This window comes from Theropithecus gelada, chromosome 16, assembly GCF_003255815.1.
Source record: "Theropithecus gelada isolate Dixy chromosome 16, Tgel_1.0, whole genome shotgun sequence".
Taxonomy (NCBI): domain Eukaryota; kingdom Metazoa; phylum Chordata; class Mammalia; order Primates; family Cercopithecidae; genus Theropithecus; species Theropithecus gelada.
The window spans coordinates 76,788,671-76,802,219 of NC_037684.1; the positions used below are offsets into that span (position 1 = coordinate 76,788,671).

Below are 13,549 nucleotides of genomic sequence, written 5' to 3' on the forward strand. Positions count from 1 at the left end.
CCTGGGTTCAAGTGATTCTCCTGCCTCAGCCTCCCGAGTAGCTGGAACTACAGGTGAGTGCCACCACGCCAGGCTAATTTTTGTTTTTTGTTTTTTGTTTTTTTTGAGACGGAGTCTCGCTCTGTCTCCCAGGCTGGAGTGCAGTGACCGGATCTCAGCTCACTGCAAGCTCCGCTTCCCGGGTTTAATGCCATTCTCCTGCCTCAGCCTCCTGAGTAGCTGGGACTATAGGTGCCCACCACCTCGCCCGGCTCGTTTTTTGTATTTTTTAGTAGAGACGGGGTTTCACTGTGTTAGCCAGGATGGTCTCGATCTCCTGACCTTGTGATCCACCCGTCTCGGCCTCCCAAAGTGCTGGGATTATAGGCTTGAGCCACCGCGCCCGGCAATTTTTGTATTTTTAGTAGAGATGGAGTTTCACCATGTTGGTCAGGCTGGTCTCAAACTCCTGACCTCGTGATCCACCCACCTCGGCCTCCCAAGTGCTGGGATTACAGGCGTGAGCCACCACACCCAGCCAATTTTTAATTTTTTTTTTTTTTTTTTTTGAGATACAGTCTTGCTTTGTCGCCCAGGCTGGAGTGCAGTCGCACGATCTCCACTCACTGCAAGTTCCACCTCCTGGGATCACACCATTCTCCTGCCTCAGCCTCCCGAGTAGCTGGGACTACAGGCGCCTGCCACCACGCCTGGCTAATTTTTTGTATTTTTAATAGGGAAGGGGTTTCCCTATATCAGCCAGGATGGTCTCGATCTCCTGACCTCATGATCCACCCACCTTGGCCTCCCAAAGTGCTGGGATTACAGGCGTCAGCCACCATGCCCGGCCTAAATTTTTTTTTTAGTTACAGGATCTTGCTGTGTTGGCCAGGCTGGTCTCCATCTCTTGGGCTCAAGCTATCCTCCCTCACTGGCCTCCCAAAGCACTGGGATTACAGGTGTGAGCCACTGCACCAGGTCCTGAGAGCAGATTTTCATTGATATATTGATTGAACTGTTTTTGTTTTCTAATGACAGAAATACAACTGAAATTTAGTACACACAGGCCAAAACAGGCACTTAACTGACTCACCCTGAGTCACATAAAGGCTGAGCTACAGATGGGCCTCAGATACCCCGACCCTACCAGGACTCATCTCCATCTTGCTCTGCATGTTGGCTTTATTCCTTTTCCTGGCTGGAAAAATGGTCACCGGCAGCTTGCAGGCCCCACAATCTTGCTTACCCTTCCCAGAGGGTCTGAGCATGAAAGCAGTAGTGTTAGATCCATGGGCTTAGGAATAATGCCCAGCTGTGCTGACTGGGGCTTGCCTTGGTTCTCTTACTCCTCCTCTTCAGCCCACACAGTTGGAACTTCTCAGAGCCTCCACAGCCTAGCTATGTAGACAGGGCTGAGGTTGGAAGTTGTCAGGGCCAGCCTGAAGTACCCCCTGGCACCTCATTTTCTATGCTAGTGGCTTCCCAGTCCCTAAATACTCTCTGTCCTCCCCTACTTCAGTGCACGAGAACTACTGGTCTTCAAGTTGCTCCTGCTGTAGGATACTCTCATCTTTTTTTTTTTCCTGTGAGACGGAGTTTCACTCTGTCTCCGTACTGGAGTGCAGTGGCGTGACCTCAGCTCACTGCAACCTCTGACTCCCCAGTTCAAGCGATTCTCCTGCCTCAGCCTCCCGAGTAGCTTGGACTACAGGTGTGCGCCACCATGCCCAGATAATTTTTGTTTTTTTGGTAGAGATGGGGTTTCACAGTCTCTCAAAGTACTGGGATTACAGGCGTGAGCCACTGCGCCCAGCCTACTAACAAATTTCTTGTGACACACTTGCTATTAATAAGGAAACTCAAGTTTACAGTACAGTTGAGAATGATTTCTCTGGCCTGCACTTAGTGCCATAGTAGAAGTATAAGATCATGCTAACACCGTGGCCAGTGTAGCTATAACTGGCCATCATTCGAGCTGAGCATGGGTTTCCATTCAGCCCAGAAGTTTCAACTGCACACAAGAGATGGTGGAACAGCAACACAGAAGCACAGACAGAGGTGTGGAGCACAGACTAAGCCACGGGGAGAGAGTTTCTCACCTGGGCTGAACCAGGATGAGAGCATAAGCTCTCCATCATCATCCAAAGCAAAACTGACTCTGCAGCCATCAATGCAGGAAACTGGGTTCTGTCTGGCCTCAGCTCTATAGTACTGCAGGAACATCACAAAGACCACAAGGAATAGCAGACAGGACAGAGCTTTGAAAAGTACAAAGGTGGCTGGGTGTGGTGGCTCACGCCTATAATCCTAGCACTTTGGGAGGCTGAGGTGGGAGGATCACTTGAGGCCAGGAGTTTATGACCAGCCTGGGCAATATAGCAAGACTCCATCTCTATTTTTAAATAAAATGAAATAAAATAAATGTTAAAAAGAAAAGTACAAAGCTACCATCCTTGGAAAGCAGCCTAGGGGGGTAGTAATGTCTTCTCTGGGTGTCAAGCAGGCTAGGTCCTGGGCCTCAACCCCTCTACCTCAACTTTCATCCAATATTTATTGAGTACTCAATGTGGGACATTCACTATCAGTGGTGAACTGGCAATACAACAGTGAGCCAGAAGCACTTAGTCCTTGCTCCCATAGAGCAGGATGTGTCGGTGCGGCACTATTGCACATTTGAGACTGGAGAATTTGTTGTGGGGGTTGGCCTTGTGAATTGAAGGATGTTTAGCTGCATCCCTGGCCACTACCCACTAGATGTCAGTAGCAATCCCCCTCCTCAGTTGTCACAATCGAAACGTCTCTAGGCTGCATGCAATGGCTCACACCTGTAATTCCAACACTTTCAGAGGCTCAGGCAGGGGGTAGATCGCTTGAGACCAGCCTGGACAACACAGTGAGACCCTGCCTTTACAAAAAAATTTAAAAATTAGCTAGGTGTGGTAGCACGCACTTATAGTCCCAGCTACTCAGAAGGCTGAGGCTGAGGTGGAAGAATCACTTGAGCCTGGGAGGTTGAGGCTGCAGTGAGCATGATCACGTCACTGCACTCCAGCCTAGGTGACAGAATGAGACCCTGTCTCAAAACAAAACAAACAAACAAAAAAAACCAGCTGGGCGCAGTGGCTCACGCCTGTATTCCCAGCACTTAGGGAGGCCGAGGCAGGCGGATCACGACATCAGGAGATCGAGACCATCCTGGCTAATGCAGTGAAACCCCGTCTCTACTAAAAACACAAAAAATTAGCCGGGCATGGTGGCAGGCGCCTGTAGTCCCAGCTACTTGGGAGGCTGAGGCAGGAGAATTGCGTGAACCCGGGAGGCAGAGCTTGCAGTGAGCTGAGATCGTGCCACTGCACTACTCCAGCCTGGGCAACAGAGCAAGACTGTGACTCAAAAAAAAAAAAAAAAACCTCCAGAAGTTACCAAATGAGCCCGGGGCAAAACTACCCTAGGTGAGAACCAGTGTCTTAGAAACCAGAGCAGCCCCATAGTTACCTATTTATTGGGATCTGGGTAAGATTTTATTTGAACAAATACTTTTGCACTTTAGGAAAAAATAACAGTGGATGGAGTTTTGTAAAGAATGACAGGTGCCATTGTCATGTACAAATTTGCAAAGTTCAGAGAGCTGAACATAATTTAGCTTAGCCCTACTTGCAACAGAAAGGGAGAAACTACAAGGTACAGGATGAGAGAAAAAGCAAAGACTGGAGAATTTCAAAAGTGATGGAGCTAAATTTCATGGGACCCCAAATCCACTAACCAAGGGACTCCCCTCCAGCACCCTTCTGATATTCATCCAGCCAGTGTGCTAGCCAGCTCCATCTGATGGCAACAGACTGGGAGTTGAGTTATTCTAGGGTTTTCTGCTGTACAGTTTTCGTTTTTGTAGCAAGATGAGGTTCTTGTTCTTGTCGCCTAGGCTGGAATGCGTGGTGCTATCATAGCCCACTATAACATCAAACTCCTAGGCTCAAATGACCCTCCTGCCTCAACCTCCTGAGTAGCTGGGGCTACAGGTGCACGCCAGAATGCCCAGCTAATTTTGTTGTTGTTGTTGTTGTTGTCTTTGAGGCAGAGTCTTGCTCTGTCACCCAGGCTGGACTGCAGTGACGCCATCTCGGCTCACTGCAACCTCTGCCTCCCGGATTCACGCCATTCTCCTGCCTCAGCCTCCCGAGTAGCTGGGACTACAGGCACCTGCCACCATGTCCGGCTAATTTTTTGTATTTTTAGTAGATACGGGGTTTCACCATGTTAGCCAGGATGGTCTCGATCTCCTGACCTCATTATCCACCCGCCTCGGCCTCCCAACGTGCTGGGATTACAGGCGTGAGCCACCGGCGCCCGGCCTGTTGTTGTTTTTTGAGACAGAGTCTCACTCTGTCACCAGGCTGGAGTGCAGTGGTGTGATCTCAGCTCACTACTAACCTCTGCCTCCCGGGTTCAAGTGAATCTCCTGCCTCAGCCTCCTGAGTGGCGGGGACTACAGAAGCACGCCATCGTGCCTGGCTAGTTTTTTTGTATTTTTAGTAGAGACGGGGTTTCACCAACCTGGCCAGGCTGATCTTGAACTCCTGACCTCATCTCCCACCCACCTCGGCCCTCCAAAGTGCCGGGATTACAGGCGTGAGCCACCGTGCCCGGCCTCGCTGTACAGTTTTTAAAGACTATCTTCACCTCAACCCAGCGAGGAAAGTAGAGCTGGCATTACTTTTCCTGATCTTATACATGAGGAAAACCAAGACATTCCGTGTTGAAATAACTTCCAGTACTAAAGTTTTCTGACTTACCAAGGTGCTGTGATTAACTAGAGTTAGAGATAAAAGTAGACTTTGATCTCCCCCAACCACCACCCCACCACCCACCTTGTACTGCATGGAAGGGTGAGATCAGAACCATGTATCTGAGTTATACGTTTAGCTCTTTTTTTTTTTTTTTTTTTTTTTGAGATGGAGTTTCCCTCTTGTTGGCCATGTTGCAGTGCAATGGCACAATCTTGTCTCACTGCAACCTCTGACTCCCAGGTTCAAGTGATTCTCCTGCCTCAGCCTCCCAAGTAGCTGGGATTACAGGCATGCGCCACCAGGCCCAGCTAATTTTGTATTTTTAGTAGAGACGGGGTTTCTCCATGTTGGTCAGGCTGGTCTTGAACTCCCGACCTCAGGTGATCTGCCTGCCTCTGCCTCCCAAAGTGCTGGGATTACAGGCGTGAGCCACCGCACCCGGCCGGCTTTTGAACTATATCAACCCTGAAGGGGTGAGATTCTTAGAATGACAGTTCAGAGACGGCCAGGAGAGTAGGGGAGATGGAAACACATGCTACTAATAGTAAGGCTCAGCTTCGATTGCCCAGCCCTGGGAAAGCCTTTCTCTTCAGGGCACTTGATCCCACGGAAACTTGGCAGTTGGAGCTTTAAAAGGAAAGGGAGAGGGAAATGAGAGAGGGTTCTGTCAGGGAGCTGCTCGGTTTTAACAAAGGGGGCCATTCCCATGGCACAAGCACAACCCTTCTCTCTGTTATCAGGAGACCATGTTGAGATTACCCTGAATTCACCTAAAGTGATGCTGACTCTTCATGATGTTCCCAATGATTCCTGAATCTCATGATGGCCAGAAGCCAGTCTCCCCATGGCCATGGCACTCTCAGAGGATGTTTGGTGACTGGACCTTGTGTTCTGTGGTTGTTTCCACTGTCTCCACCTCTTAGATTTGGTCCTCTTGCTAGGCCATAGGGTGTGGGCCTGACCCAGTGCAGTAAAGTCCAGGGCACCTTGGCCTAGGTGCTAACTCCTTCAAAGTTTCTGCTTTATTTCCACAGCTGCGCGTTTCCAGCCTGCACTGTGCATGCTGGGTGGGAGAGGGCAGCTTGAATGCAATAACTGCACCTAGCACAGTTGACAAGACTCTTTCTTTACTACCATGAAGGAAACCACATTTAAAAATGTGTCCCCTTATGTATCCTCTGGGCATTACATATAGTTCTGTCATCAAAGGTAAGAATGATTTTGACCCCAGTGCCTGGTACAGAGTAAGTGCTCAGTAATGTCAGTTAGCTATTATTACAGCTATTACCACAACCTCTAAAAAGAAATGCTCGGCTGGGCACAATATCTTACGCCTGTAATGCCAGCACTTTAGGAGGCCAAAACAGGAGGATCATTTGACCCCTGAGTTTGAGATGAGCCTGGGCAATGTGGCGAGACCTTGTCTTTACAAAAAGAAAATTTTTTAATTAGCTGGGCCTGGTGGCATGTGCCTATAGTCTCAGCTACTTGGGAGAGGAAGACAGGAGGATCACTTGAGCCCAGGAGTTCAAAGTTACAGTGAGCCATGATCACACCATTCCAGCCTGGGCGACAGAGGGAGACCTTGTCTCTAAAAAATAAAACAAAAACAAAAACAAAAAAACCCTGGATGCAGTGGCTCACGCCTGTAATCCCAGCATTTTGGGAGGCTGAAGCAGGCAGATTGCTTGAGCCCAGGAGTTCAAGACCAACCTCAGTAACATAATGAGACCTTGTCTCTACTAAAAATTTAGAAAATTAGCCAGGCATGGTGGCATGCCCCTGTAGTCCCAGCTACTTAGGAGGATGAGGTGGGAAGACTGCATGAGCCCAGGAGGTCAAGGCTGTAGTGAGCTATGATCACGCCACTGTACTACAGCCTGGGAGGCAGAGCAGGAACACTTAACCATCTCATAGATAATTAGATTAGTCTTCTTCCAGGGACCTAAAGAGGAAAGTGATAAAGTGAACATAAAAGCAGTTTGAAAAGTAAGTGACAGAAGCATGAAAAGTATCCTGGTTTTTTTTGTTGTTGTTTGTTTGTTTGTTTTTGTTTTTTTTGAGATGAGTCTCACTCTGTCGCCCAGGCTGGAGTGCGGTGGCGCGATCTCGGCTCACTGCAACCTCTGCCTCCTGGATTCACGCCATTTCCCGCCTCAGCCTCCTGAGTAGCTGGGACTACAGGTGCCCACTACCACGCCCAGCTAATTTTTTGTACCTTTTGTAGAGACCCCGCCCAGCCGAAAAGTATCATTTTTAAATTAGTTCTTACTTGGATTCCATCGTTGAGCACAAAACAGTAATCTGGTTCAGGATAGAAATATAAACATTAGGCCTGGTGTCATGGTTCACATCTGTAATCCCAGCACTTTGGGAGGCCAAGGCGGGTGGATCAGCAGGTCAGGAGTTTGAGACCAGCCTGGCCAACATGATAAAACCCCATCCCTACCAAATATATAAAAAATTAGCCAGGTGTGGTGGCACGCACCTGTAATCCCAGCTACTCAGAAGGCTGAGGCAGAAGAATTGCTTGAACCTGGGAGGTGGAAGTTGCAGTGAGCCGAGAGATCACGCCACTGCACTCCAGCCTGGGCAACAGAGCAAGACTCCATCTCAAAAAAAAAAAAAGAAACAGAAATATAAACATTAGGCCAGGCGCATGGCTCATGCCTGTAATCCCAACACTGGGAGGCCGAGGCGGGTGGATCACTTGAGTCAGGAGTTCGAGACCAGCCTGGCCAACATGGTGAAACCCTGTCTCTACTAAAAATACAAAAATTAGCCAGGCGTGGTGGCACGTAACTGTAGGCCCAGCTACTTGGGAGCAGAGGTGAGAGAATCTCTTGAACCCAGGAGACGGGTTACAGTGAGCCAAGATCGCACCACTGCACTCTAGTTTGGGCAACAGAGCAAGACTCCATCTCAGAAAAAGAAAGAAAGAAAAAGTAATATAAACCATTCATCATTAAAAGACTCTAGTTGAATTATGGCATTCTGTTGTTAAAATTCTTCCATCACCCACCACTTCTGTTGATTTTGTCAACATGGTAATACATTGAGGGTCATGGTAACTTTAATGTCACAGGATCCTAAAATGTCTTCTGAATTATTAAAAAGTGTGTGTGTGTGTGTGTGTGTGTTTGGTGCCATGAACAGTGAGGTTAACTATGTACTTATCTTTTCAAATAAGGGATCTATTAATGACTCTCAAGATAATCCTTCTAACCAGAGTGTTTGCTTGCCTGGAATACCATATTCCCTCACAGATGAGCTCTTCCAGACTCCAGGAGAAAGCATAACTAATCTAAACTTATGTACTTGGTTGGTAGCTATCAGAATAAGAGTGCAGGTCTTCTGATTCTCTTTTTTTTTTTTTTTTTTTTTTTGAGATGGAATTTCGCTCTTGTCACCCAGGCTGGAGTCTAGTGACATGATATTGGCTCACTGCAACCTCCACCTCCCAGGTTCAAGTGATTCTCCTGCCTCAGCCTCCCAGGTAGCTGGGATTACAGGCGCCCACCACCACGTCCGGCTCATTTTTGTATTTTTAGTAGACAGGATTTCGCCATGTTGGCCAGGCTGGTCTCGAACTCCTGACCTCAAGTTATCTGCCCGCCTCAGTCTCCCAAAGGTCTTTTGATTCTTACACAGTGCTTCCTCCTGCAACCCAGCACGCCTCCTCACATAGAGGATGCTGGTAAAGAGCGTGGACTGTGGAGTCAGAAAGATCCAAACCCCAAGAACAACTTCCACTCAGTGGCAAGGTGATCCCAGCTTCGGCCTCTGCTTTCTGAACTTCTCAGGTGTAAGACAGGGTTAATAGCATGCCTTTGCTCGGTAAATGTTACCACTCTTATTAACAGAGGGCTTGCTGGACATGCAGTCACTACGCCTTACAGTTTAAAATAGAAAGACCAAGAGTGAATCCCTTCCCAGACCATTCCGATCCCAGTTCCAGGCTCCTGCATCCATGCAGGATGGTCACCTTTCCTTGGGGACAGCTGGCCTCTTTCTATCACCCCTAATCAACCATTCTATCCTTTTCTTCAGTCCTTGTTGTCGTTTTTATGTTTCTTTTATTATTTAAGTTAGCCTTTTTATTATAATTATTCAAATTATTCTTTGTTTTTTCTTTAATTCATTTGTGTAGAAATGAAATGTTGGAATACAGACTGAGCTTGTAGTTAATAAACAGATGTTGATATAGCTGTGAAAATGGAAACAGAGGCAGTCTATGAATAAATACACTTTTTCCATGAACTCAATCCCAGGACACGGTGGACATTGTCCCTCAAAGTTTTTTTTTTTTTGCCCTCAGTATGGCACGAGAAAAAGAGAACCAGTAATTCAGGCTGTATCTGCATGAACAGAGTTCACTTAGAAGCTAGCCAGGAATGCTAAATGTGCTAATAAATGGCTAAACCGATAAGCAACAAAGATATTCTGAACCCAAGTTGATACCATGGCTGAATTCCACTCTGCTCCACTGGTTAGGAACAAGAGTAAAGCGTCAAACCCTGGGAAACAGTCTCTATGTGATCAACCACAGCACGAGCTACACACCACTGATCTGCTCCGAAGTCACTTCAGATAGATGCTGCATTTGGAAAGTTTCAGGGTTCTGTTCTCTCCCCTCCTTCCCAAGGGATGGAGATAGCTCCATTGAAGTTGAGGTGGTGGAGAAGGCTTTCAGACAGTCATAAGTGAAAACCCTGTGTTTCTCTACAGGTGGTGACTTTCGATGCGGGGGGAGTAAGTGGCCACAGCAATCACATTGCTCTGTATGCAGCTGTGAGGTACGATTCTCTGGGTGATGGAGGTGGGGGAGGGTTTGTTTGTTTGATTAGGGCTCATGGTTTAAAGTCTAAAGCACTTTCCCACTTGTTATGTGAGCCCATGAAACTCACTGCTGGCTTATCATCTAGCCCTGCTCACTGCATCTCACCATGTCCTCTCTCTGAGAAATCTCTCTCGAGTCCTAGTACGAATGCTCATCTCCTAAACAGCTGAATTTTTTGTATACACTGAATACTGCAAACGGGGTAATTGACTTTATTCATCTCTTTTCTGTGGCCACAGAAAGCTTGAGGGCCAAATTTGCAACCCCTGTGGCACATGGACAAGACTTTAAGGAATGAGTGCTGTGAATCAGTGTGCCTCCAGATTCACCATCTTCTTCCCCTTACTCTCACTTCCTTCATGTATTTTATACAACTCTCAAATCTTTGGAGAAGGAGGATATACATACATAATATGAAATGCGTTTATTCTTCACAGTCACCCGATTTTACTGATATTTATTTACATTTTACCAATAAAAATAAAATGCAAGCTTAAAGATATGGAGTGACGTACAGTCATAGAAACATTGATGTGTTTCCTGTCCCCTAGCAAAGTGCTTCTCCTGGGCCCCTGATCAGCGGTGTGGCAGGCCTGTCCCAGCTACTGAGGAAGGAAAGGAGCAACTTGAAGGGAAGGACTTATTTGATAACCTTCTTCTAAACATGCTTAACACTCAGACTGAAGCAATGCAATATGTAAAGTTGGAAATGACCTCACCAACCATTAAGTCCAGCCACCTCATTTTACTGAGGCTGGGAAGTGGTTTGCTGAACACTACAAGATTAAACTATGGCAGAGGCAGAATTCAGGAATCCTAGTTCTCCATTCATTATTCTCTCAGATGTATGTGAAGACCAATCCAAACTGAAGACCCTCCTTGTCCTTAAATTTTACATCACTTGGTGGAAGATGCTGTAGTTTTACCCACATACTCTTTCCAGGCAGCTTTCCCTGTTTCCTTGACTGTGGAATGAGGGGAGGCTAGACTGTTCTCCCGTGAAGGCTATTCAGTTCCTGGTCCAGCCAGCGGCCACAGCTTTAGAGGAGACATGCTGCTAGTCGCATTAGGTCCCTTCAGATTCAGGAAAGAAACATTCCCTGGTTAGTCTGAAATACAAATTTTTTTGATGATATATGGAAAAATGAGGCAGCCCTCAGCCATCTTCAACTTTCTGTGGCATTTGGCCCTGCATGTCCCTCACTGCAATGCTGCTTTGGCTTATATGGCACCAGCTTGCCCTCCTCACTCTGGCCTTTCTGGCTACTTCTCAGTCTCTTCCTGTCTCCCCTCCCACCAGTGGCCCCTTGATCCCCCTGTCCCCAAGACTCGCTCCCCAGGCCTCCTCAGCACAGCTTCCCCTGTGGCTTTAAGGACTATAAGCTCTATTTCCAGACAGGTGCCTCCAGCTCACTGCTTTCCCTGGTTATCAGAATATCCACAGGGCTTTGGCCAGAGAACAGAACAAGCCACTTCATTCTCAGGATCCCAGAAATCTTTTTCAGGTTTTTCTTTTCTTTCTTTCTTTTTTTTTTTTTTTTTTGTAAGACAGAGTCTCGCTCTGTCGCCCAGGCTGGAGGGCAGTGCCGTGATCTCGGCTCACTGCAGCCTCCGCCTCCTGGGTTCAAGCGATTCTCCTGCTTCAGCCTCCTGAGTAGCTGGGACTACCAGTGCATGCCACCACACCTGGCTATTGTATTTTTATTAGAGATGGAGTTTCACCATATTGGCCAGGCTGAGTTGAACTCCTGACCTCGTGATCCACCGACCTCGGCCTCCCAAAGTGCTAGGTTTACAGGTGTGAGCCACCACGCCTGGCTCCTTTTTCAGGTTTTTCTACCTCTCAGGCTCTGCCAGGCAGTCAGTTCCATGAGTTTGTCAATTCTCTCTCAACTTCTCTTCTTCAACCCCTGTTCCCAAGAGTCTCTGTTCATATAAGTATGTGTGTCTATGTTGCCGGGGCTACCTTCCCAATCCTTCTCTGCCCCCAGATTTCTAAACAACAAAGTGGGGAAGAGACTTGGAGCTCATTGCAGTTGACACTCCCCTCCTCTTAAGGTGGTGAGCACAGAATGACCCTCACTGTCAGAAGGTAGGTGTGGGGGAGCTCAAAAAGGAGAAAGGAAATATCAGGGAAGAGCTATCAGTTAGCATTGTAAAATATTCCCTCGTCATACTCACATTACAATTTCAAGAGGAAAACTATGAAGAGTCCAGCACAGTTATCTTCATTCTCTAATGGGCAAAGCTTGAACCAGGGTACTTCACAAGCCACAGACCAGCCTCTGGATTGGCTGTCCCTGGCTCAGGTGCCCATCCGGATCCCTTCAGCTGTTGCCAGAGGTATGGGATCCTGGAAATCTATGCAGTGATTTATGCAAAAGAAACCACCTGGAAACTCACATGGAGGGGGACCATGGGCATGGCAGGCTTTCCTCTGAAGGCCCCTCCTATTACCTACAAAGGAAATGATTCTTATGCATCTCACTCTTGTCCTTTCCCTCCTCCAGGGCCCTGCACTCAGAAGGGAAGTTACCTAAAGGTAAGGCTTGTTCCTTTTGCAAAGGGCCACAATATACTGTCCTTCTGAGAAACTTATGAGAGGGAAATTTGCAAATCCACAGAGAGCTGCCCTCAGCCGAGCAGAGGCAGTGGTTGGGGAGGCCGCCAAGCTCTTCCTCACTCACCTCAGGGTACCTGGCAAATTGTTTTTTTTTTTTTTTTTTTTTTTTTTGAGACGGAGTCTCGCTCTGTCGCCCAGGCTGGAGTGCAGTGGCCGGATCTCAGCTCACTGCAGGCTCCGCCTCCCGGGTTCACGCCATTCTCCCGCCTCAGCCTCCCGAGTAGCTGGGACTACAGGCGCCCGCCACCTCGCCCGGCTATTTTTTGTATTTCTTAGTAGAGACGGGGTTTCACTGTGTTCGCCAGGATGGTCTCGATCTCCTGACCTCGTGATCCGCCCATCTCGGCCTCCCAAAGTGCTGGGATTACAGGCTTGAGCCACCGCGCCCGGCCGTACCTGGCAAATTGTATCTGCCAGCAAGTGCCTGCCTGCAGGGCCACCTCTGGATGAGTGGGGAGGCCAGGTTTGCCCCTCACCTGTCTAGCTTTTTCACAGGGTGGATGTTTTACACCTCTGGTATTCTTCCAGTCTGAACTCAATCCCATCCCCCCACCAATTAGGCAGGTTGTAAATGACTGCTGGATGCTTGATGGATCAATCTGCCTCAGTCAGGAACTCTCCCTAACCCACAGAAAGTATTTGACCCCACCTGACCATTTACTGCATGACCCCCATGCTTAGCCTCTCTGGGCCAGTTTCTGGGGTGGTCTGTCATACCTCATAGGAGCGATATGAAGATTCAATGAATGAAAACATAAGTAGGTTGTGCCCTTTCTGTGTGGGATGACTGAAAAGAGCTTACCAAGCCATGATGTCTTTGGTACATGACTATAGTTCGTTTGATTCTCTTTTTTTTTTTTTTTTTTTTTTTTTGAGATGGAGTTTCGCTCTTGTTGCCCAGGCTAGAGTGCAATGGAGGATCTTGGCTTACTACAACCTCCACCTCCTGGGTTCAAGCCATTCTCCTGCCTCACCCTCCCCAGTAGCTGGGATTACAGACATGCGCCACCACCCCTGGCTAATTTTTTTTTTTTTTTTTGTATTTTTAGATGGAGTTTCTCCATGTTGGTCAGGCTGGTCTTGAACTCCTGACCCCAGGTGATCCACCCGCCTCGGCCTCCCAAAGTGCTAGGATTACAGGCATGAGCCACTGCACCCAGCCATTTGATTCTTATATTAATCCTGTGAGACGGGCAGGTCTCACACTATCAACACAATTTTACAGATTAGAAAACTGAGACTCAGGCTGGGTACGGTGGCTTACACCTGTAATACCAGCACTTTGGGAGGCCAAGGCGGGTGGATCACGAGGTCAGGAGA

The 13,549-nt window shown here is 47.8% G+C and overlaps 1 protein-coding gene across 2 annotated transcripts in view; it reads left to right on the forward strand.

Moving 5' to 3' along the window:
- The window catches only part of PIGL (phosphatidylinositol glycan anchor biosynthesis class L), a 110,914-nt gene that overhangs the window by 83,070 nt on the left and 14,295 nt on the right, over window positions 1–13,549 (forward strand). Inside the window, exons 4-5 of one of the 2 annotated variants that reach the window (XM_025363079.1) lie at window positions 9,495–9,562; window positions 12,117–12,148. In XM_025363079.1, the coding sequence (XP_025218864.1) occupies window positions 9,495–9,562; window positions 12,117–12,148 (100 nt within the window). The remainder of the gene's footprint in view (window positions 1–9,494; window positions 9,563–12,116; window positions 12,149–13,549) is intronic. The other variant, XM_025363080.1, reaches the window with a different exon arrangement.